Source organism: Colobus angolensis, unplaced genomic scaffold (genome assembly GCF_000951035.1).
Source record: "Colobus angolensis palliatus isolate OR3802 unplaced genomic scaffold, Cang.pa_1.0 Scaffold42, whole genome shotgun sequence".
NCBI lineage: Eukaryota > Metazoa > Chordata > Mammalia > Primates > Cercopithecidae > Colobus > Colobus angolensis.
In genome coordinates, this window is record NW_012117599.1 from 9,219,236 (window position 1) to 9,237,080 (window position 17,845).

Consider the following 17,845-nt stretch of genomic DNA (forward strand, 5'->3'; position numbering starts at 1 on the left):
GAAAAAGAAAAAAAAAATTAGCTGGGTGTGGTAGTGCAAGCCTATCGCCCCAGCTACTCCTGAGGCTGGGGTGGGAGGACTGCTTGAGCCTGGAAGGTCAAGGCTGCAGTGAGTATGATTGTGCCACTGCACCCAAGCCTCAGCGACAGAGTGAGGTCCTGTCTCTAATAAAAGAAAAAGTCTACCTTTTTTTCCCTGCAGCAGAGGAAGGGGGTGGGTGGAGAGGGACCTAGTTAAAACAAAAAAAGTTTGCTAAAGGGGCACACTGATGTTTGATCGAAGTTTTTTATTTGTTTGTTTATTTTGCACTCGAGCCTGCGTGACAAAGTATGTTGCCCAGGCTGGTTTATAACACCTGGCCTCATCCACCCACGTCAGCCTGGGATTACCGGCATGAGCCACTGTCCAGTGGCCTGACCTAGGTTTTTTGTTTTGTTTGAAGTGTAATTTTGTTCTGAAAAAAGCTGAATGAGAGAATGAAGCTTGACCCAGAGACACAATTAGGCTTCCTAATATGACTGAATTTATACCCCCAAATTATAGACCTCTCCTTTTGGGGGCAAAGTCTGATCCAACGCATTTACTATGTGGGTAGGCAGAGAAGGCCCACTCAGAACAGGCTCTCTAAACGAGCAGAAGTGTATTTAAATGCACTACCGGGTCTCAGGCCGTAGACTCTTCATCTGGCACTGTTCAACAAGAAGGAAAGTGTACGTTTTGTTGTTAATGGTGAGGCAGGGTATTGGAGAAGACACTATACAGGCTTAAGCTATTGTTCTCAGCTGGGAGGCAGCGCTGCTCCCTAGGATGTAGGGGCATTTGGAAAGGAGTGGGGGTGAGATTTATCACGAGCACTGGGTATTACTGGTGTCAACTGGAAAAAAGCCAGGAATATTAAAGACCTACAGTATGGGAGAAGGGTGCCTGTGATGGAGCTGTCACACCCACAATGCTAGTAACATCCCTATTGAAAAACAGACATGGAAGAAGAACTTGTTTGGGAAGAGTGTAGTTTAAAAACTCTGCAAAAAGGTGGAAGACCATCTGAAAACATCAGGGGTGTCATAGTGGGTGAGACCTAGAGCCTGCTCTTTGCAGCCTGCTCTTTGCAGCCTGCTCTTTGATATGTGCATGACCAGCTGGGAGCTGGAACAATTGCTCTTAAGCACATTTCCACAGAAGCTGGACAGGAGCATCTCTAAGTGATCCTTTAAAAATAAAAGAGAGATTATTTATGCTTTCATATTCAAGGAATGACACATTTAAAGCTCACACTTGAAAATTGTCAATAACCAGTTTAATAGTTAAATTTTTTTCTTTTTGGATGAGTGTGTAGTAATTTTATCATCCCATTGAAACAATTATGAAATAAGATAATGCTTTGAAACTCTAATTCAATGTTCAGCCTATAGAAAGCACTCTGTAACTATTAGTTCTAACCTTTTTTATGTAACAGTTGTTAACTAACCTTTGTGTATATTTTCAGAGAGCTATTGCTTACCTTTTCCCAAGTGGTTTGTTTGAGAAACGAGCCAGGCCAATAATGAAGGTAGTTATTTTAATTACCATTTTAAAAATTTCACTTTTATATGTTACGATAATTATCTAATACATTATTAATTTATTTTACAGCATCCTGAACAGATTTTTCCAACACAAAGAGGTAAGTTTGTTCAAGAATGACAGTTTTTTTCTTTACCGTATTTCCATGTCAGGTTATGTATCAGCAGTTGCTCACATATTGTAGGGTGGCCCCCTCTGTGTCACGGTAGTTGTGAAGGAGGTCAAAAACTTTTGTAACTAACAATGAATGAGTGAGGTTTGCAAACCATATCTTTTAAATGAAATACTAAGATTAGAGGGGGTTAGAGCTTATGGCTGTGTGCATGTCACACTAATTATTTGCATTCCAACATGTCCTTTGAGGGAGAGTTTGGTACAGAGCTGCTGGCAACTAATTCAACTTCTGTTTATAGAAAATTTAAAACTTCCCTTGATTTTGGGAGCACATTTTCACTGACTATAAATTTTCTTTTCTGTTCTCTCAATACTTTAATGATGTAATTCCATTGGCTTGTCTTACGTGCTTCTAGTGAGCAGTTAGCCATCTTCTAATGGTGTCTCCTGTTTTCTCTGGCTTCTGTTAAGATGTTCTCTTTATCTTTTAAATGTGTAAAAAAAAATCTTGAAGAACATACACAGCAAGCTTTAAGGTTGCCAAGAAATTGAATAATATATTTACTATACATTAGAAGCCTCTTATCCAGTGAGGACCAGTAGTTCTCTGTTAACTTAAAAAGTATTAAAGCTAGAAATCATTTCTTTAAAAAAACACTCAAAATGTAACTTGAACTTACCCATCAAGCTTTTGCTGTGACCCTAGAGGTTTGGTGGTTGTGAGTGTGTCTGCTCCTCCCCGTAGCTTTTATATAACCATGCCGGTGACGCATCATCGCAGTCTTTCACTTTTGATTTTCTTGCAGTGGAGCAGTGAACTTACACTTCCTCAGAAATCTGAGTGCAGAATATTTTTGTATTTCTATCAGTTCTTCCCATCAACCTCACTGAAGTTGGCATGACTTTTTTTTTTTTTTTTTTTAGCAACTTGCCTTTCTGGAGCATTCAACGTAGTTTTCCTAGAAGTAGGAACTTTATGTTTGCACTCATATTTAATTTATTTATGTAGTACTTAATTCATGTATTTATAGAAATAAGTACAACTGCAATAAAATAGGCTTAGGAGTAAACACAACTACTAGTAAGCATGAAATTCAGCAGCAAAAATGTGTGGATCTACTTGAGAATAGCTGGGTGGCCACAGGTGCTCAATGTGCAGGCCGCTTTATCAGTGTGTTTAGAATTAAATAAAAATTGGTAAGATAGCAGATATTTCCATAGAAGACTTATTTATTTTGCGGTGGTATTTCTGCTAAGTCCTATTTTAATTCAAAGCTAGGAATTCATTCTCTCACTCCAGTTCACTCTTGGAAAAAACTTTTAGTTTGAATCTCGTTATAAATGTTTTGAATCTTTTTATAAATATGCTCTATCATTGGTATTTCCTCGATTCTTAGACATGGTTGATTATAAATTATACCATCAATCTAACAATAGCTTTTGGGGAAATAGTAAATGAAGACTATGTTAAAAGTACACGTCAGGCCGGGCACCGTAGCTCAAGCCTGCACTTTGGGAGGCTGAGACGGGCGCATCATGAGGTCAGGAGATTGAGACCATCCTGGTTAGTATGGTGAAACCCCGTCTCTACTAAAAAATACAAAAAACTATCCGGGGGAGGTGGCGGCCGCCTGCAGTCCCAGCTACTCCGGAGGCTGAGGCAGGAGAATGGCGTAAACCCGGGAGGCGGAGCTTGCAGTGAGCCGAGATCCGGCCACTGCACCACAGCCTTGGCGACAGAGCAAGACTCCGTCTCAAAAAAAAAAAGTGCGCATCACTTTTGCAGATACAACTCAAGTGTTACAGAAGTAAAACTTTGCACAGGGCACAGTAACTTACATTAAATACTTAGTAGCTTTTCAGTAAATGTTTGTAATGACAGTGGTTTTTTTCTTCTTCTTTACTGACTCTTCTATTTTTTTAACCTCTCAGGCTCCCCACCTATTTCTCTGTCTCTCTCTTTGCTCTTTGTATCTCTGCTAGTTGCATCTCTTCTTATACATCTGCCCCCAAGACTGGTTTGTTCTTTCAAATCATACCAGCTTCTCAGTATTAGAAGTTTATTGTTACTAGCAACCAGGTTGTAACAACTGAAACTTCTGTATATCCCTGCAAAATGCCCATGTGTTATTTTGAAAATATGTCACTTCTGGTAGGATTATCTTAAGGTGTAGTTTACTATATGTAGCTATATGTAAACAGTTCTCCTTTAGAATTAGTAAAACATTTTTTGTTGCTTATGTACCTACCTCCCAATTTTGTTGTATTTCGTAAATATAGGATAAACTGATTTTTTTGTATGCTAAAAAAGTACCAGTGAATTTTAGATTTGGGTAGATTATGACACTTATAGCGTACTAATACTTTCCTTATTAAAAGATGGAAGCTTCTAGATTGAGTTAACATAAAAGTCTTGCTCTTTATGATTTAAAGCAAGTGATACAAATATTAGGTGAAACAAAGATAACTACTGGGTCAGCAGGAGCAAAGAGTAGCACCTCATATTAAACAAAATGGAATTCAAGGAGTGTGAGTAATACTTCAGTGAAACAAGAATGTTAATTTATGTTGATAAAACCTAATCTCCACTGAGTAGATTTGATGACCACAAACCTTTTTGCACTAACATTTGGCATTGAAATGTTTAAAGCAAAAGCTGTTAACTAAGTCTGTAATGAATTTGAATAACACAGCATGATTTTATAGTTACAGATACAAAGAATACATTTTCTATGCAGAGGTCTATGGACTATTACTAGAATTATGATGTAATTGGCCATAAAGAAAACCTAAAGAATTCCAAGTAGTAAAAATCATATCATTAGATTTTTTCTGAGTTAAAATCAGTAAAACCATATTACTGTTGAGTTAAAGAGAAAATCAAAATTGAGGTTACAGACATGACAATGAAAACAGTTCCTATTAAATCCTATGGAATATGGACATTGTATTATATAGAGACAAGCATATATTTGTTGGAAATTAGGAAAGACTGAATATAAATGAACTAAATTTTCAGTTCAGGAAGCCAGAAAAAGAAAAATCGAATAGAGGAACATAGCAAAGAAATTGAAAAGAAGGGGTATGATAAACAAACCCATGTAATTATTTGAAAAAGCTAGTGAAGTCAATCAACTTCTGGCAAATCTGGCCAGGGAAAAAAGAGAAAACATAAGAGGACAATATTAAGAATTGTAAATAATAATATTCAGAGGGTAATTTTAAAGTATACGATTGTTATAGGTAACTTTCTTCTAACTTGAAAAATCTCTCAAGTAAGAATTGTTAGCATTTATTGAAACACAGTGGGCCAGGCGTAATTCTAAGTGCTTCCTATGTGTTAACTTACACTCTTCACAACAGGTTTATTAAGTAGATACTGTAATTTTCCCCACTGCACAAATGTAGGAATTAAAAGCACATGGAGTTTTAACTTACCAAGGACATAACAGCCAGGAAATAGTTGAGCCAGAATGTAGGGAGGCCCAGGCAGTTGTGGCACACACGTATATGTATGACCACCAGACTCAACTGACTCTCAGACATGTAGTTGAAAGAATAATATAATTGCCACAGATGTCTTAATCAGGGGAGTATTGGCTAAACTGTTGGTCCCCAACCTTTTTGGCACAAGGGACCAGTTTTGTGAAGGACAATTTCACAGACCAGGGGTTGGGGGATGGTTTCGGGATGATTCAAGCTCATTACATTTATTGTGAGCTTTATTTCTATTATTACAGTGTCGGATACGATGAAATAATTATACAACTCACTATAATGTAGAATCAGTGTGAGGCCTGGGCTTGTTTGTATGCAACTACATGGCCCCATGTGGGGGTGATGGGAGACAGTGACAGATCATCAGGCCTTAGATTCTCATAAGGAGCACGCAACATAGATCTCTTGCGTGTGCTATTCACAATAGCGTTTGCGCTCCTATGAGAATCGAATGGCACCGTTGATCTGACAGGATGTGGCGCTCAGGCGGTAATGTGAGCAATGGGGAACGTCTATAAATACAGATGAAGCTATGCTGGTCTGTGGCCTAGGGGCTGGGGACCCCTGCTATAGAACCAAGTGCTCTTATTGTGAAACACCCACTCTGGTCCCAGTTGACCAGTCATGACAGCAAATAAAAATCAGTAGAACCTGGTACCTGTCCGTGGTCCAGGGGTTGGGTACCCCTGTGTTAATCTAAAAGCCGCAGAAGTTATCAAAGGGCACCAAAGGTCTAATGAAAGAAGCCCAGGCCCGGAAGGTTTTGTCAGGAAATTCTGACATACCTTGAAGGAGGATGTAACTATTGTTATCTTTTAAACTGTTATAGAGCAGAAGAAAAGAATGAAACTTCCAAATTCCCTTCAGAGGCTCACACAATTATCAAATCTGGACACAAATTTCATGAAAAAGAAACCTATAGTCTGTTGTCACCAGATAAAACACTAGCAAACCAAGTAAACTTTATATTAAGAGAATATACCAGAGGGCCTTTTTTCTCTCTGGGAAAATAAGGATGATTTATATAATTCTCTGTATTAATTGAGTCAAGGTTAAAACATTTCAATAAATAAAAGTTAATTAACAAAATTGAGTGTTGATTTTATTGGTAAAAACACAAACCAGAAATAAAAAGAAACTTTCTTAGTTTGAGAAAGCCTATCATGACAAACTGAAACACATCAAATTAAAAAATATATCAATAGATCCCATTAAGTTCAGGAATAAGACAGGTATGTGCATACTCACCTTTGTTATTTGGCATTATTTTAAAAGATTTGACTAGCGTGGTTAAAAAAAAGTGTGGCTAAAAAAGGAAAAATATGAATTAGAAAACTGAAAGAAATTAGGAAAATTGATTATTATTCACAGATGTTATGACTGCCTACTTGGAAAATGGAAAACATACACTAGAAACTGTATTAGAATTTCAGTAGACTACCATTATTTGGGTACCTGAATTCCAAGCATTTAAACTATGAATTGTTCTGAAAATTTTAAAAATGATACCCTCTTATAAAAGCATGCCACAGTATAGTTACAGGGTGAAATGCTGATCCTGCAGAGATCATATGAGCATCCTGTCAGTTGATGACTCTGTGGCGGCCACATCTACACACAAAGAAATCAGTGTGGGATGGCATGTAATGATGACCTAAGGAACATGATGGTCTTATTGGTAGCAAATGAATCACAATCTTTCACTTCCTTTATGTATTTTGGCAGACAAGGACTGTTTTAAAAACACTGAATTTCAACTATACGAATACATACCTACATATTCATACAGACACATTCGTATGTATATGCATGCATGTATCTCCTTTTCTCAATTCATTTAATGGAATGCTGAAAAATAGGCTGTATGCAGAAGATAACAGAGTTTGGTCAAGACTTTAAAAATTATTGTGTGTTTTTGGAGTTAAGAAATTCAAACTCTAGAACAGAAATAAAGTGGCTAGTTGAAGAATATACATACAGCTTTCAATACTTTTAAAGTAACAGATATTATGTCCTTAAATCACAAAAACTAAAGGAGAAAGATGATAAATTATTTATGTTGAAGTTAAAAATTTCTCTTTGACAAAGACACCAGAAAATTTGAAATGTACCGGAGGCCTGATACCTAGAATAAATTACTCACAAATTAGCAAAAACAGCTTACTACAGAAATGAGCGAAGGAAAATAAGCAATTCATAAATGGAAAAAATTAAACTACCAGTAAACATTTGAAAATATCAGAGGTCAGAAATAACATCTTGTAAAACAATAATGAGAGGCAGTTATCACCCATCAGATTGGAAATTGTAAATATTGTATCAGCAACAAATTGGAAAGAGTCTAAATGTTCATCACAGGGTGGCTAAACAAACTCATGCTGTGGAATAATATACAGGCCGTAAAAAGAGTGAGATAGAGCTAGTTGTGCTAGTAGAGGTGTAACATTGTTGAGTTAAAAAAGCAAGTAAAAATGGTGTACGTAGCATAAATACAGTTTAATACCACTTTTATCTTTAATAGAATCACACAAACAATCCTATTTCATGCAGGCATACATACCTAAATGCACAGAGAGTCCTGAACAATAAACTCACGTCTTGCTCTGGCAAAAGAATTTTAACATATGATCTGGGAAGTATGTGTTACTTGTGTACAGTTACTTTTATATTATAGATAACTGAATAGGGGAGGGCAGTATCAAGAGAAACTTGTGTATTTTAGTTTATAAGACTTGCAAAATATATGAGACTTATATAGAAAATTATGATAGTTAAAGATCAGAAGTGAAAATCTCAATAGTTGGAAAAATTCCTTGGTTCTCTAAGGGAAGACAATATTCCAAAATTGCTGCTTTCTAAATTATTGATAAATTGAATATAATTTTACTTAAAGTTTTGGTAAAACTTTTGGGAGGAACTTGTCAAGTCTAATTGTGCAAGAAACAGTGGTAAAAAAATTTTTTTTAAGTAATGAAGGGAGCTCATCATACCTGGTATCAAAACCCAGCAAAAAGCTCTGCTAATTAAAATGACGGTTACTGACGCAGAGTAGACAGACCAATGAGCAAAGTACTGGCAGCATATGTTTGTGCCTTACTTAGTTAATTCTAAGACTTTTTTTTTTCCTCAAATTTTAATGTCTGACAGCAGGAAACACTTTACAATTTTTGTGAACTATGATACATATCGTGGTTTGATAGTATTTTTTCTCTTTCTTTGTGATATATAAGATACATGATGGGGCATCTAAAAATCTGTGATACCTTAGGTTCAGTGAAGTCAAGTGTGTGTGTGTGTGTGTGTGTGTGTGTGTGTGTATACACTTTCACATATGTAATGAAATCAATCCCATGATATGAGACTCAACTCAAACATATCTCCAGGCTTACCAGTAGAGTCTTGTCTGCAACCATGACGTTTGTCTTCTTTTATCACTTTCTGACAGACTAGCCATACAGTGAAAATCAGTTGCATAAGAAAAGAAAAATATTAGAAAATATGCTGGATTTGATTCATGAAGTCTCTGACAATGATTTTGGAAAAGTGCTGAAATCATCCATAAGCCATTAGCAAATAAGAATTTGGTTTTTCAAGCTACGTAGCCAAGCAAGACTTTCTTTTCAACATTTATTATGAAAATTTGGTCTTTGTTTCAGAAGAAAGACATCCTCCTATGTAATACAGGTGGTATTTCGATAGAAAAGCCTGTACTATTCAAAAAACTGTAGAGAGATAATGACTCTTTGCTGGACAAAATAGTTCCTGGATTTCTGCCTCACAAACATAAATTCCAATAGATTAAATATTTGAACATGAAAATAAATAAAAGTTCCAGAAGAAATACAAGAAAATAATTTTAGAGAGCCCAAAGCCTTAAAGCATGTTTCCTCAGTGAGGGCAAAGGTTGGTTCACGGGGGTGGGGAAACCTAGTTGTTACAATGGTTTGTGGCCCTCCAGTGGGCCACAGTATATATACATCAACCGATGTGTAGTGTGTCTGTGGTATTAACATTTCATGGGGGGCGGCAATTAGGGAGAAAATGCCTATAAAGGATTCCTTCATGGGATGAATCATGAAAAAACAAATCACACTGCCATAGAGAAAAAGCGACAGATTTGACTATTTACATATTTTAAACTTCTCAATTATGAAAGGTAACATAAGTAAAAGTAAAAGGCAAGTGACGGCCTGGGGGAAAAATAGTTTACAACTTCTATAATGGACCAAGGAGTATAATCTGCTTCAGAGAAACGTCTCAACAGAGAGAGCATGGGCAGAGGACACAGAGTTAGCATTTGTCTTGTTTCTTAGACTAACACCACTTCTCAGTTTGCTTGGTGGTGGTTAGTTAGATGTGAATGGCCATGTGTATTCCAGAAGGAACTGCACCCAGCACCTTTTTGAGGCCCTTCTGTTGTCGATGTTTTACACTCGGAGGTGGATGACCAGAGTTGAAACAAATGATGTAGCATAGAAAAATACATTCGTTAGTTTTCATCTTTGTTTACCTGTTTTAGATTCTCTGAATGTACTGCATTGTTTACTTTCTCAGTTTTCCCTTCTAAAAATATGGGAGGGCATTATGTGTATAGCCAAGCCTAATTTTTTTTACTCTAACAAGATGATTTTGGCTATTTTATAAGCTTTTATTTGAAACAAATTACAGACATTCTCATAGTTAATATTTAGTAATTTTTTAATTAAATGTAAACATTGTTTTATGTTAATGGTATGAAATATTAAATATCCTAAATGTTTGCATATAAATATGCTAAACTAAATATCAAAATTCTAAATGTTGGTGATTTTTGTATTTTTTGTTACTCAATTATAAATGTGTCTCCTAACTGTGGTTAAATGAAGCTGTTTGGTCTGTCTCTGTGTGTATTTTTATTTGTTTTCATCTGGCTTTTTTGTCAGCAATCCAGTGGGGAGAAGATGGCCGTCCATTTCACTATCTCTTCTATACTGGCAAACAGTCATACTATTCATTAATGCATGTAAGTATATTGCATTTATGATAAATAATACGAGCTGTAAGCTATAAAACTAGTTATACTGGATACTGCTCTCAGCTTCAGAACTTACCTAGTATTTTATAATGGACAAAAATAAGACTTCTAGAGGTAAGACAGTGTGTTGATGAAATGATTTATATTAATTCATTTTGCTAAAGGTAGACTTTATAGAATTTATATCAGAATGGTTTGTCTTTAAAATGCTTTTACTTACAAATTGAAATCATGTTCGAAGATAGATGTCCAACTCAATTATATAGTGTGTGCATGTGCTTCCGGGGTAAGGAAGGAGGAGGCCAAGTGTATGATGCTGTCAGGGGCTCTGAGGCATTTGCCTTGAAAAAGAATCAAATGGTTATTTCTCATTTGTTTTTTGTTATTTATATACAATTTTTGCCTTTCATAGATTAATGCAGTGGATGAGCCTAGAATTTGGGCCCCGAAACAACCTAAGAAATGATTTTATTACAGTTTGACTTCCAACTGCATTTAGTGTGCTGTGAGCAATTTTTGTTTTGCTTTCAGAGCTATAAGTATCTGATAGTGTGCAAATTTGGAAGAGTTCCCCAGAATTGCTGTGGAAAAAAAGGCCAGATGCCAATATTCTGTTTTTATTTTTAGAACATGATATCAAGTTCTATTTTACTCATTATATGATTTTTTAAAGTTTCAGAAATATTTATTGGGCTTCCCCCATCTACAGTCAGATTGCAGTGGCTTGAATCAGTGCACACATTTACTCTGCTTTTTAGAATTATCTGCTGTTTATTTGTGCTCCACAAACCCAAAGGACAAAATTCCCACTTGTCAGGTACATTTATTTCTTGGGGAAAAAAAAGAAAACCTTCTTTTCGCTTTTTGTTGACCTTGGGCAAATGAGCTTCTTGCCCTGGCAGAAATGAAATGAATGATAAATGTACAGTGTGTCTTTGCTGAGTAATGGAGCTGCGGCTCCCGCTCCGTAGAGGCTCTCTCCCGCACAGCCCGAGGCTGCCCGAGGACCCCTGCTGTTCATTTAAATAGGTATGTCAAATCTGCCTCCAAACGCCGCCGGTTTGATCTGTGGTAATATTTGTGAAGGTTCCATATGGACTTGAGCCCCCTGCAGTGCTAAGAAATAATGTACAACGCTTCATGGTGCAGACGCAAATTTTCTCTGAAAAGGGATGCAATGCTGCGTTTTAGCTGTCGGAGGGGATGATGGAGCTGACGCGCTAGGCCTGTCAACTTGTTACACGGATGGGTTGCACGCAGCGAAGCTGTGGAAAATCTGTGCCTTTTAACTTTTCTACTTAATCACGGTTGTAGCATTGCCTTTAGACTGTATGCTACATTAATTCTCTTCCTGCCTTCTGCCTTTCATCCCAAGTTTCACGGAAAAAAAGTAAAACATGCAGGTCTTGTAGAGGAGCCTTATCAAACAGCTGTCATCTGACATGCCATTTGCATTTGTTTTGGCTGAAACTGAGCAACCCAAGGGCAAGATATTTTGTTGCATTCCATCATAATGAGGAAATTACACATCTTATAAGAGACCTTTTTTTTTTAAGTTTGCTTTTATGTTTTAAAAGGTATTGTTCAAGAAACTGATCAGTTTCTAAGTGGATAAAATGTTACCATACTCTCTGACTAAAATGTCAAATGATATCTGATTAATAAACATTCTTTGTTTTTGAGTAATGTAAGTTTTGTTATGTATCGATAGACAAGTCCTTTGGGCTTTTATATTTTAGTGCAATGCAGTAATTTCTAAATGTATGCCCTATGCATACATTTCAGCATTATGTATAGCAGGTGTTATTAATTACAGCTGCAGTCACACCAGCCTAGTTTCCCAGATAACACATATCACGATCACCTGCCGGAGATACTGAGACTTTGAAATAGTGACCAAAGTTCATCATTCACCCTACAGAAGCGTTTTTGTAGTGGCCAGGCACTGCGTAGAAAGTCCAGCTGTAACACTTGGAGCCATCTCGCCTGTCTGCACTCTCTTTGTTCTGCCTGGTCTTGATGGTGAGGGGAGCCATCCCCTTCCCACCGTGAGTGATCACAGGACGGCTGTCCCCACTGCGGCACGGGAGGTCGCCCCTGAAGACTGTGGCAAGCTTTAAAGACTTGGAAATGAATCCTTGTTGCTACCATTTATTTCCGTTGATAGAATTTTTTCCCTATGTGACAGGGTAACAGACACTAAGCCAAACTGTTTTTCCCGCGTCGTTGCCCAGCTGTAACTGTGTGAGGCCCGGATGCCATTGGCCAGGAGTTGTGACAGGAAAACACACCTAGAGCCTGCGTGCAGTTGGCGGGAGGAGACCCTTCTGATGCCGATTAACCTGTCTTGTCCTCCTTAAAGATGCCAAATCTTCTTTTTAGTATTTGGTGACTGTTTGCATACGAAGCATATATATTATGTTACAGCAATTAATAAAAGATGGCCCTGATGCACCTTGCAGTTAAGATCAGTGTATGATGCTTTAGTGGATCCTGTTTCCAGTTGACCTGTATTTAGTCTGTCCACTTTCTGTGGAGAAATGGGGAGGTTTTTGAGGAAAAATGGCCATGAAATATAAGATACAGTTTATTGTTCCTGCCCAGAAATGAAGCATGATAGAAAAGTATAAAGTGAAGGGGGATTTGCTGATCCGTGATGTTCTCACGTTTTGGAAACGTGCCACGCTCCACAGGTTCACTTGCAGGGCACTTGGACCCCCATTTTCCTATGGATATAATGATCCACGTGTCTCCAGGTTCCTGGGAAAGTCGATTAAAAACTCATTTATTTTACACTAATAAGATGTATGTATATAATGAAAAAAGTATAAAACCATAGTAACAATTTCTTAATAAAAAGTAATTTAAGAAGAAATAAGAAACTTCCTGAGTTTCTGAAAGCATCATTGAGTACCATGAAGGGATCCCCTGCATGGTGGCACTGGCTTGCCAGGCTGGATTTTCACCAAAAATGGATGGCTTCTCCTTTCCTTAATGTCCACTTAACTAGTAGAACTTGTTTGCTTTTCTGACATGATTTAGGGCTTTAGGTTTCAAGAAAGAGAGAAAGAAGAATGTTTCCTGAAACAATTGAGCAAAGGTGTAAAGGAGAGGGAAGAATGTTAAAGAGGATGTAGGTGTCTGTGTAAAAAATAAAATGCCATACAGCAAGATAACCGAGTTGTGGCTAGCCTAGGTGAAGACTGTGGGGAGTGGAGAAAGGACTAGGCCAGAGAGGGGGCTGCCCGTTGGATCCAAGGCTGTAAACCCCACCAGGGTTACCCCCTTTCCCACAGCAGCTTAGACCTGTCCAGGACAACCAAGCTGGTGGCAAAGGCCGCAGCCTTGGTGGTCATGGTTCAGTTTCTGAAGGTCCTTTAATTTGAAGAAAAAAACATTTACCAGTACGTATGTTTCTGGAAAAAAAAAAATTAAAATTCACTCACTAAAAGTAAATTGAAAATCCTTTAAAACTCATAATGGGAGGGGATTATTTAACTCTGGAGTGGTAACCCTTTTGTAAAACATGACCCATTAAGTCAAGGCATGTCTGTAACACAGCTCTTCCCAAAGTGCTTTCTGCAGAATACAAACTGTGAAATATTCTTCAAGAAAGAGGCTCTGAAGTGTTCATTTAGGAATGTTACATATTGTGTACTGGGGAACTCTAACAAGGAGACACTTATTAGGATCCAAGCTCTGTGAAGTCCTTAAGTAAAGAAACACGTTGCTTTAACGCTCTGCTGCTCAAACCGAGTGGACTGTAGAACACTTTCTATTCCAAACCCCTTTTGATGTCCCACGAAACCAGCGCTTGGGGAGGACCGTAGTACAGAATATTGAAAACTCTATACATTGTCATTATAGGTGTTACTTGCCTTAGATAAATACATTTTCTCAAAAAGAGGTTAATAAAGTCCCAGTTTTAAGACTGATATCAGCGCCAATACCTTAAGCATTTATTGACGTTTTACAAAAGCTCCCCTCATCTCAGTCTTTAAGAAAAGGAAGGTATGCAACTCTAAACACTGCACTAGGAATTTAGCATTGTGTAGAAACTTCATTTATGTTTTAGAACCAGTTTTACAGTAAGCAATTCAGTATTTTCAAACTTTTTCTTTAAACTGAAGGAGTTACATGGCCACAGATGAAATTTATACCAACATATATATATATGTAAAATGAAGGGATAAGTAGTAAAGTTTAAAATGTGAGAGAAAACCAGGTAATTCTAATCCTTATAACTTATGTGTAAACAGGGTTCATTTGCCTTGTGAAAGAAGCTCCTGGCGTATTTGGAGAACCTCCGGTTCATTTTAAAGGACTTCAGTAACCTACTCAGTTCTTAAAGCCTGGAAGCAGCCCCAGAAGTGTGCTGCTTCATTATGTGAAGATTCCAGACTCTTAGCAGAAGTCCCGGGGACTGAGTATCACAGAGTTCTTACTTAGTTCAGATGTCTCTAGATCGTCTTTGAGACCTTGTTGAAAACTCTTGGATGTAGTGCTGTCTTTTAAAATGGAATTAAAATAGTGACCCTTCTCACAGTGAGGTATTGTGGAATAACTACAACTATGTAAAGTGCTTATTTTTAAAAAAGCTACAAACTGGTGCTAAAATATATTTGCATGCTGTTTTAAGACTTTCCTTGACAGCAGGAGTTAATTCAGTAATTAATTCAGCAGTCGAAATTGCTGTTCTAGAGGTATCTTTAATGTACATTTTCCTCCCATATGAATAATTACCATTGTATATCTGGTATGCTCCAAGTGTACCAATTAAGAAAATTAATTTTTTAGAAAAGGATTCAACATATTATTGTCTCTATGTTGGTTTTAATTAGATTACCTCTTTGTAATGGTATAATTATTATAATATATGATGGGGCTTTCATTTGAATAGTAAAAATATATGCTGTCTGAGTTACAAGAACTTTCAGGTCATCACTCCTGCGTGTGGACTTCCCCAGAGTCCTTTTTCATATGATCCATCTTGAGATGACTTTCTTTGTATGTTGAATGGCATTTACATGATGTGCAATCTATATAGTATATTGTATTGTATTCACAAAGTAATACCAAGAGTCTACAGCAGAAGTATGTCACTTGGAACTTGAGATATATAGCGTAAACCTCTCTTAGTTAATGATAAGTGGATTATATTTATATTTGTTGATTTAATTTTGTATATGCCAGCGGCCAAAAAATCGAGGAGATTATTTAAGAAATTGATTTTCTGTGATTTCTTTAACAAACACAAATTTTAAGTCAGTTACTTTACTGTTACTGTATAGTATCTAAGATAATTACTATTAGTTACTATTTATGTTGTGTACCAAAATACAACAGACTTTTTCTATATCACCTCCCCAGGAAATGTTACTTGTTTACACTTCCTAAAATTGGAATTTCCACATGATTTAATAGAACCAAAACAGATTTCAGAAGGATACTAAAAATCATAGTGCTCATGCTCTCAGAAGGGTTTAGATTAAGCATTTCTTTTCTGTAACCTGAGCATCTGGTATTTTCAAATTAGGCACCTTCTAAATTTGACTCATACATTATGGAAATCTGATGACACGAGGGATGGATAGGCTTGCTTTGATTTTATGAAATATTAATCATAGCTGTGATTAATGATTCAGCATTTCACATCTGGGTTATTCCTGTCATATTTGAAAATTACACTGTTAAACACAGTATATAAGCTTAGTGTAGGTGGGTCATACTAATTCTCTAGTGTCCCTTAAAAATTAAGTGGAAACTTAACAATATACCAGAAGCTACCAGTGGTAATCTGTGATGTTGACAGTTCTTGGCATATTTTATACCCTTAAGGATTTTTTTGATGTAAATTAGTACACATCTCTTCAGGGAGTTGAAGCTATAGAATCTACTTTCCAGAGAACTGTTGTCTCTAACTAACTAAGGTAGAATCTTAAGAGTGGTTTTATTATGCAAAACAGAAAGAATAAATGGAAATGGTGCACCAGTAAAATTGTTTATTTGACTCTTGAAAGCCATACCTCACCCCCACTATCATTCTTGACCATTACTATAGGTCAGGCACTGTGCTAAGTACGTACTTTACATATATTTTCCTATTTAAAGAAGTGTATGGAGTGGCTTAATGGGCATTATGTGATTTGATGGGTTACAATCATCAAATTGTAAGCATTTGCCGCAAATGAATTGAATTCACCGTGTTTGAAATCTGACATGTCCTTTTCATGGGTTGTTTTCTGCTCTTCCACATTTTTTTCTGACGGTTTTGTTTGTACCAGTTATACATTATTATGGATCTCAGTACAACATTAGGAGGAAATGGCATCATGGAAGAATACTTTAAGAAAAATAAGGATTTACAGTAAATATTGCTCAAAAGTCTTTGGGAAATGACAGCCTATACTTTGACTTAAAACTTACGTACAAGATAGGTTGATTGTTGTTATTTTAGTTGACTTAATTATTTCAGAAAATTAAGTAAGCCCTTGTAAGCAGAGGAGGGTAGTAAATTACTCAGCAATTTACTACTATTGCTGGCATTCTTTTGAGTTCATATATTCTTCATTAGTTTGAAAGATAGACTTGCACTCTCTGAATCTCAGGACTCTGGACCCGGCAGCTCAGAGGCTCACTGCAGTTTCCTTACCAGAGCACCCCGATGGAGCCACAGTCTGCCTGTGGTCCAGCCTGCTGACAGGCTGTGCTGGGTCCACAGTGGCGTGCTGTTTGCCTGAGTCTGTCCATTTCATATAAGTGGGGAGCATTCATTTTTTGGTGGGGGTGGGGGTGGGGGAGTTCTTTATTTGTTCAGATCATTTGAGAATTGCTTCTAGAAACAGGTGCATTGAAATTTTTCTGAAATACTATCCATTTGAAGTCCCAACCCATTATTTTAGCCTTTAAAAGTGAGTTAAAAGTACCCTAACCACAGTCAACAAGGCTTACCAATTCTTGGGAGATAAATTGTAAACTTTTACTTTCAGTTGAGTGACAGGGATATATGTATGTGGATATATACCCCTGTTTTTCTATATGTGGATGGTTTGTGGTTTTGCTTTAGGGTGAACAGTTGGCTTTTGTTTGCTTTTTTATTGTCAAATACATTCCTCTGCTGCTGCAGGTGATGGATGTGTATACTTGGAATGTAATTGTAGGGACAGTTACACTTAATATAAATGCTACAATTAAATTAACTTCCTTTGTCCCTTTGCTATTGTGTTGAACTAGATTCTCTATAGTTCTTAGAATGTACATTTCTAGCCAGTCTAGGCTTGGATGCTGCTGCTGCTGCTGCTGCTGCTGATCTAGGGACTGCACTTTTAGAATTGCTGAGCTAGAGTGATGAATTTACTTTCAATTTGAGATACTCACGTCCACTGGTAATGTCTAGCTCACCACCAGTTTTGTAGCTTCTAAGTGCTGTTTCTTCTTTTTCTCTCTGCTTCTTTTTTTCTTTTCTCTTCTAAACTATCAATTCTACTACCCTTAATGAAAAACAAAGCCAGAAACACTTACCTGAATCTCCCCAGCCACAGAGGAATGAATGTTTACATCCTTATTCACTGAGGAGTCCTACCCATTGAGTATTATATCAGCTTTTCTCACCTGTGTTACAAAAATTCAAAGGCTTAGTCTGTCCTCCCTCCCTCC

At 37.0% G+C, this 17,845-nt stretch overlaps 1 protein-coding gene across 1 annotated transcript in view; it reads left to right on the forward strand.

The window, feature by feature from the left end:
- The window catches only part of MRPS9 (mitochondrial ribosomal protein S9), a 56,383-nt gene that overhangs the window by 26,167 nt on the left and 12,371 nt on the right, over window positions 1–17,845 (forward strand). Inside the window, exons 3-5 of the mRNA XM_011956620.1 lie at window positions 1,487–1,549; window positions 1,633–1,663; window positions 10,098–10,177. Coding sequence (XP_011812010.1) covers window positions 1,487–1,549; window positions 1,633–1,663; window positions 10,098–10,177 — 174 coding nt within the window. The remainder of the gene's footprint in view (window positions 1–1,486; window positions 1,550–1,632; window positions 1,664–10,097; window positions 10,178–17,845) is intronic.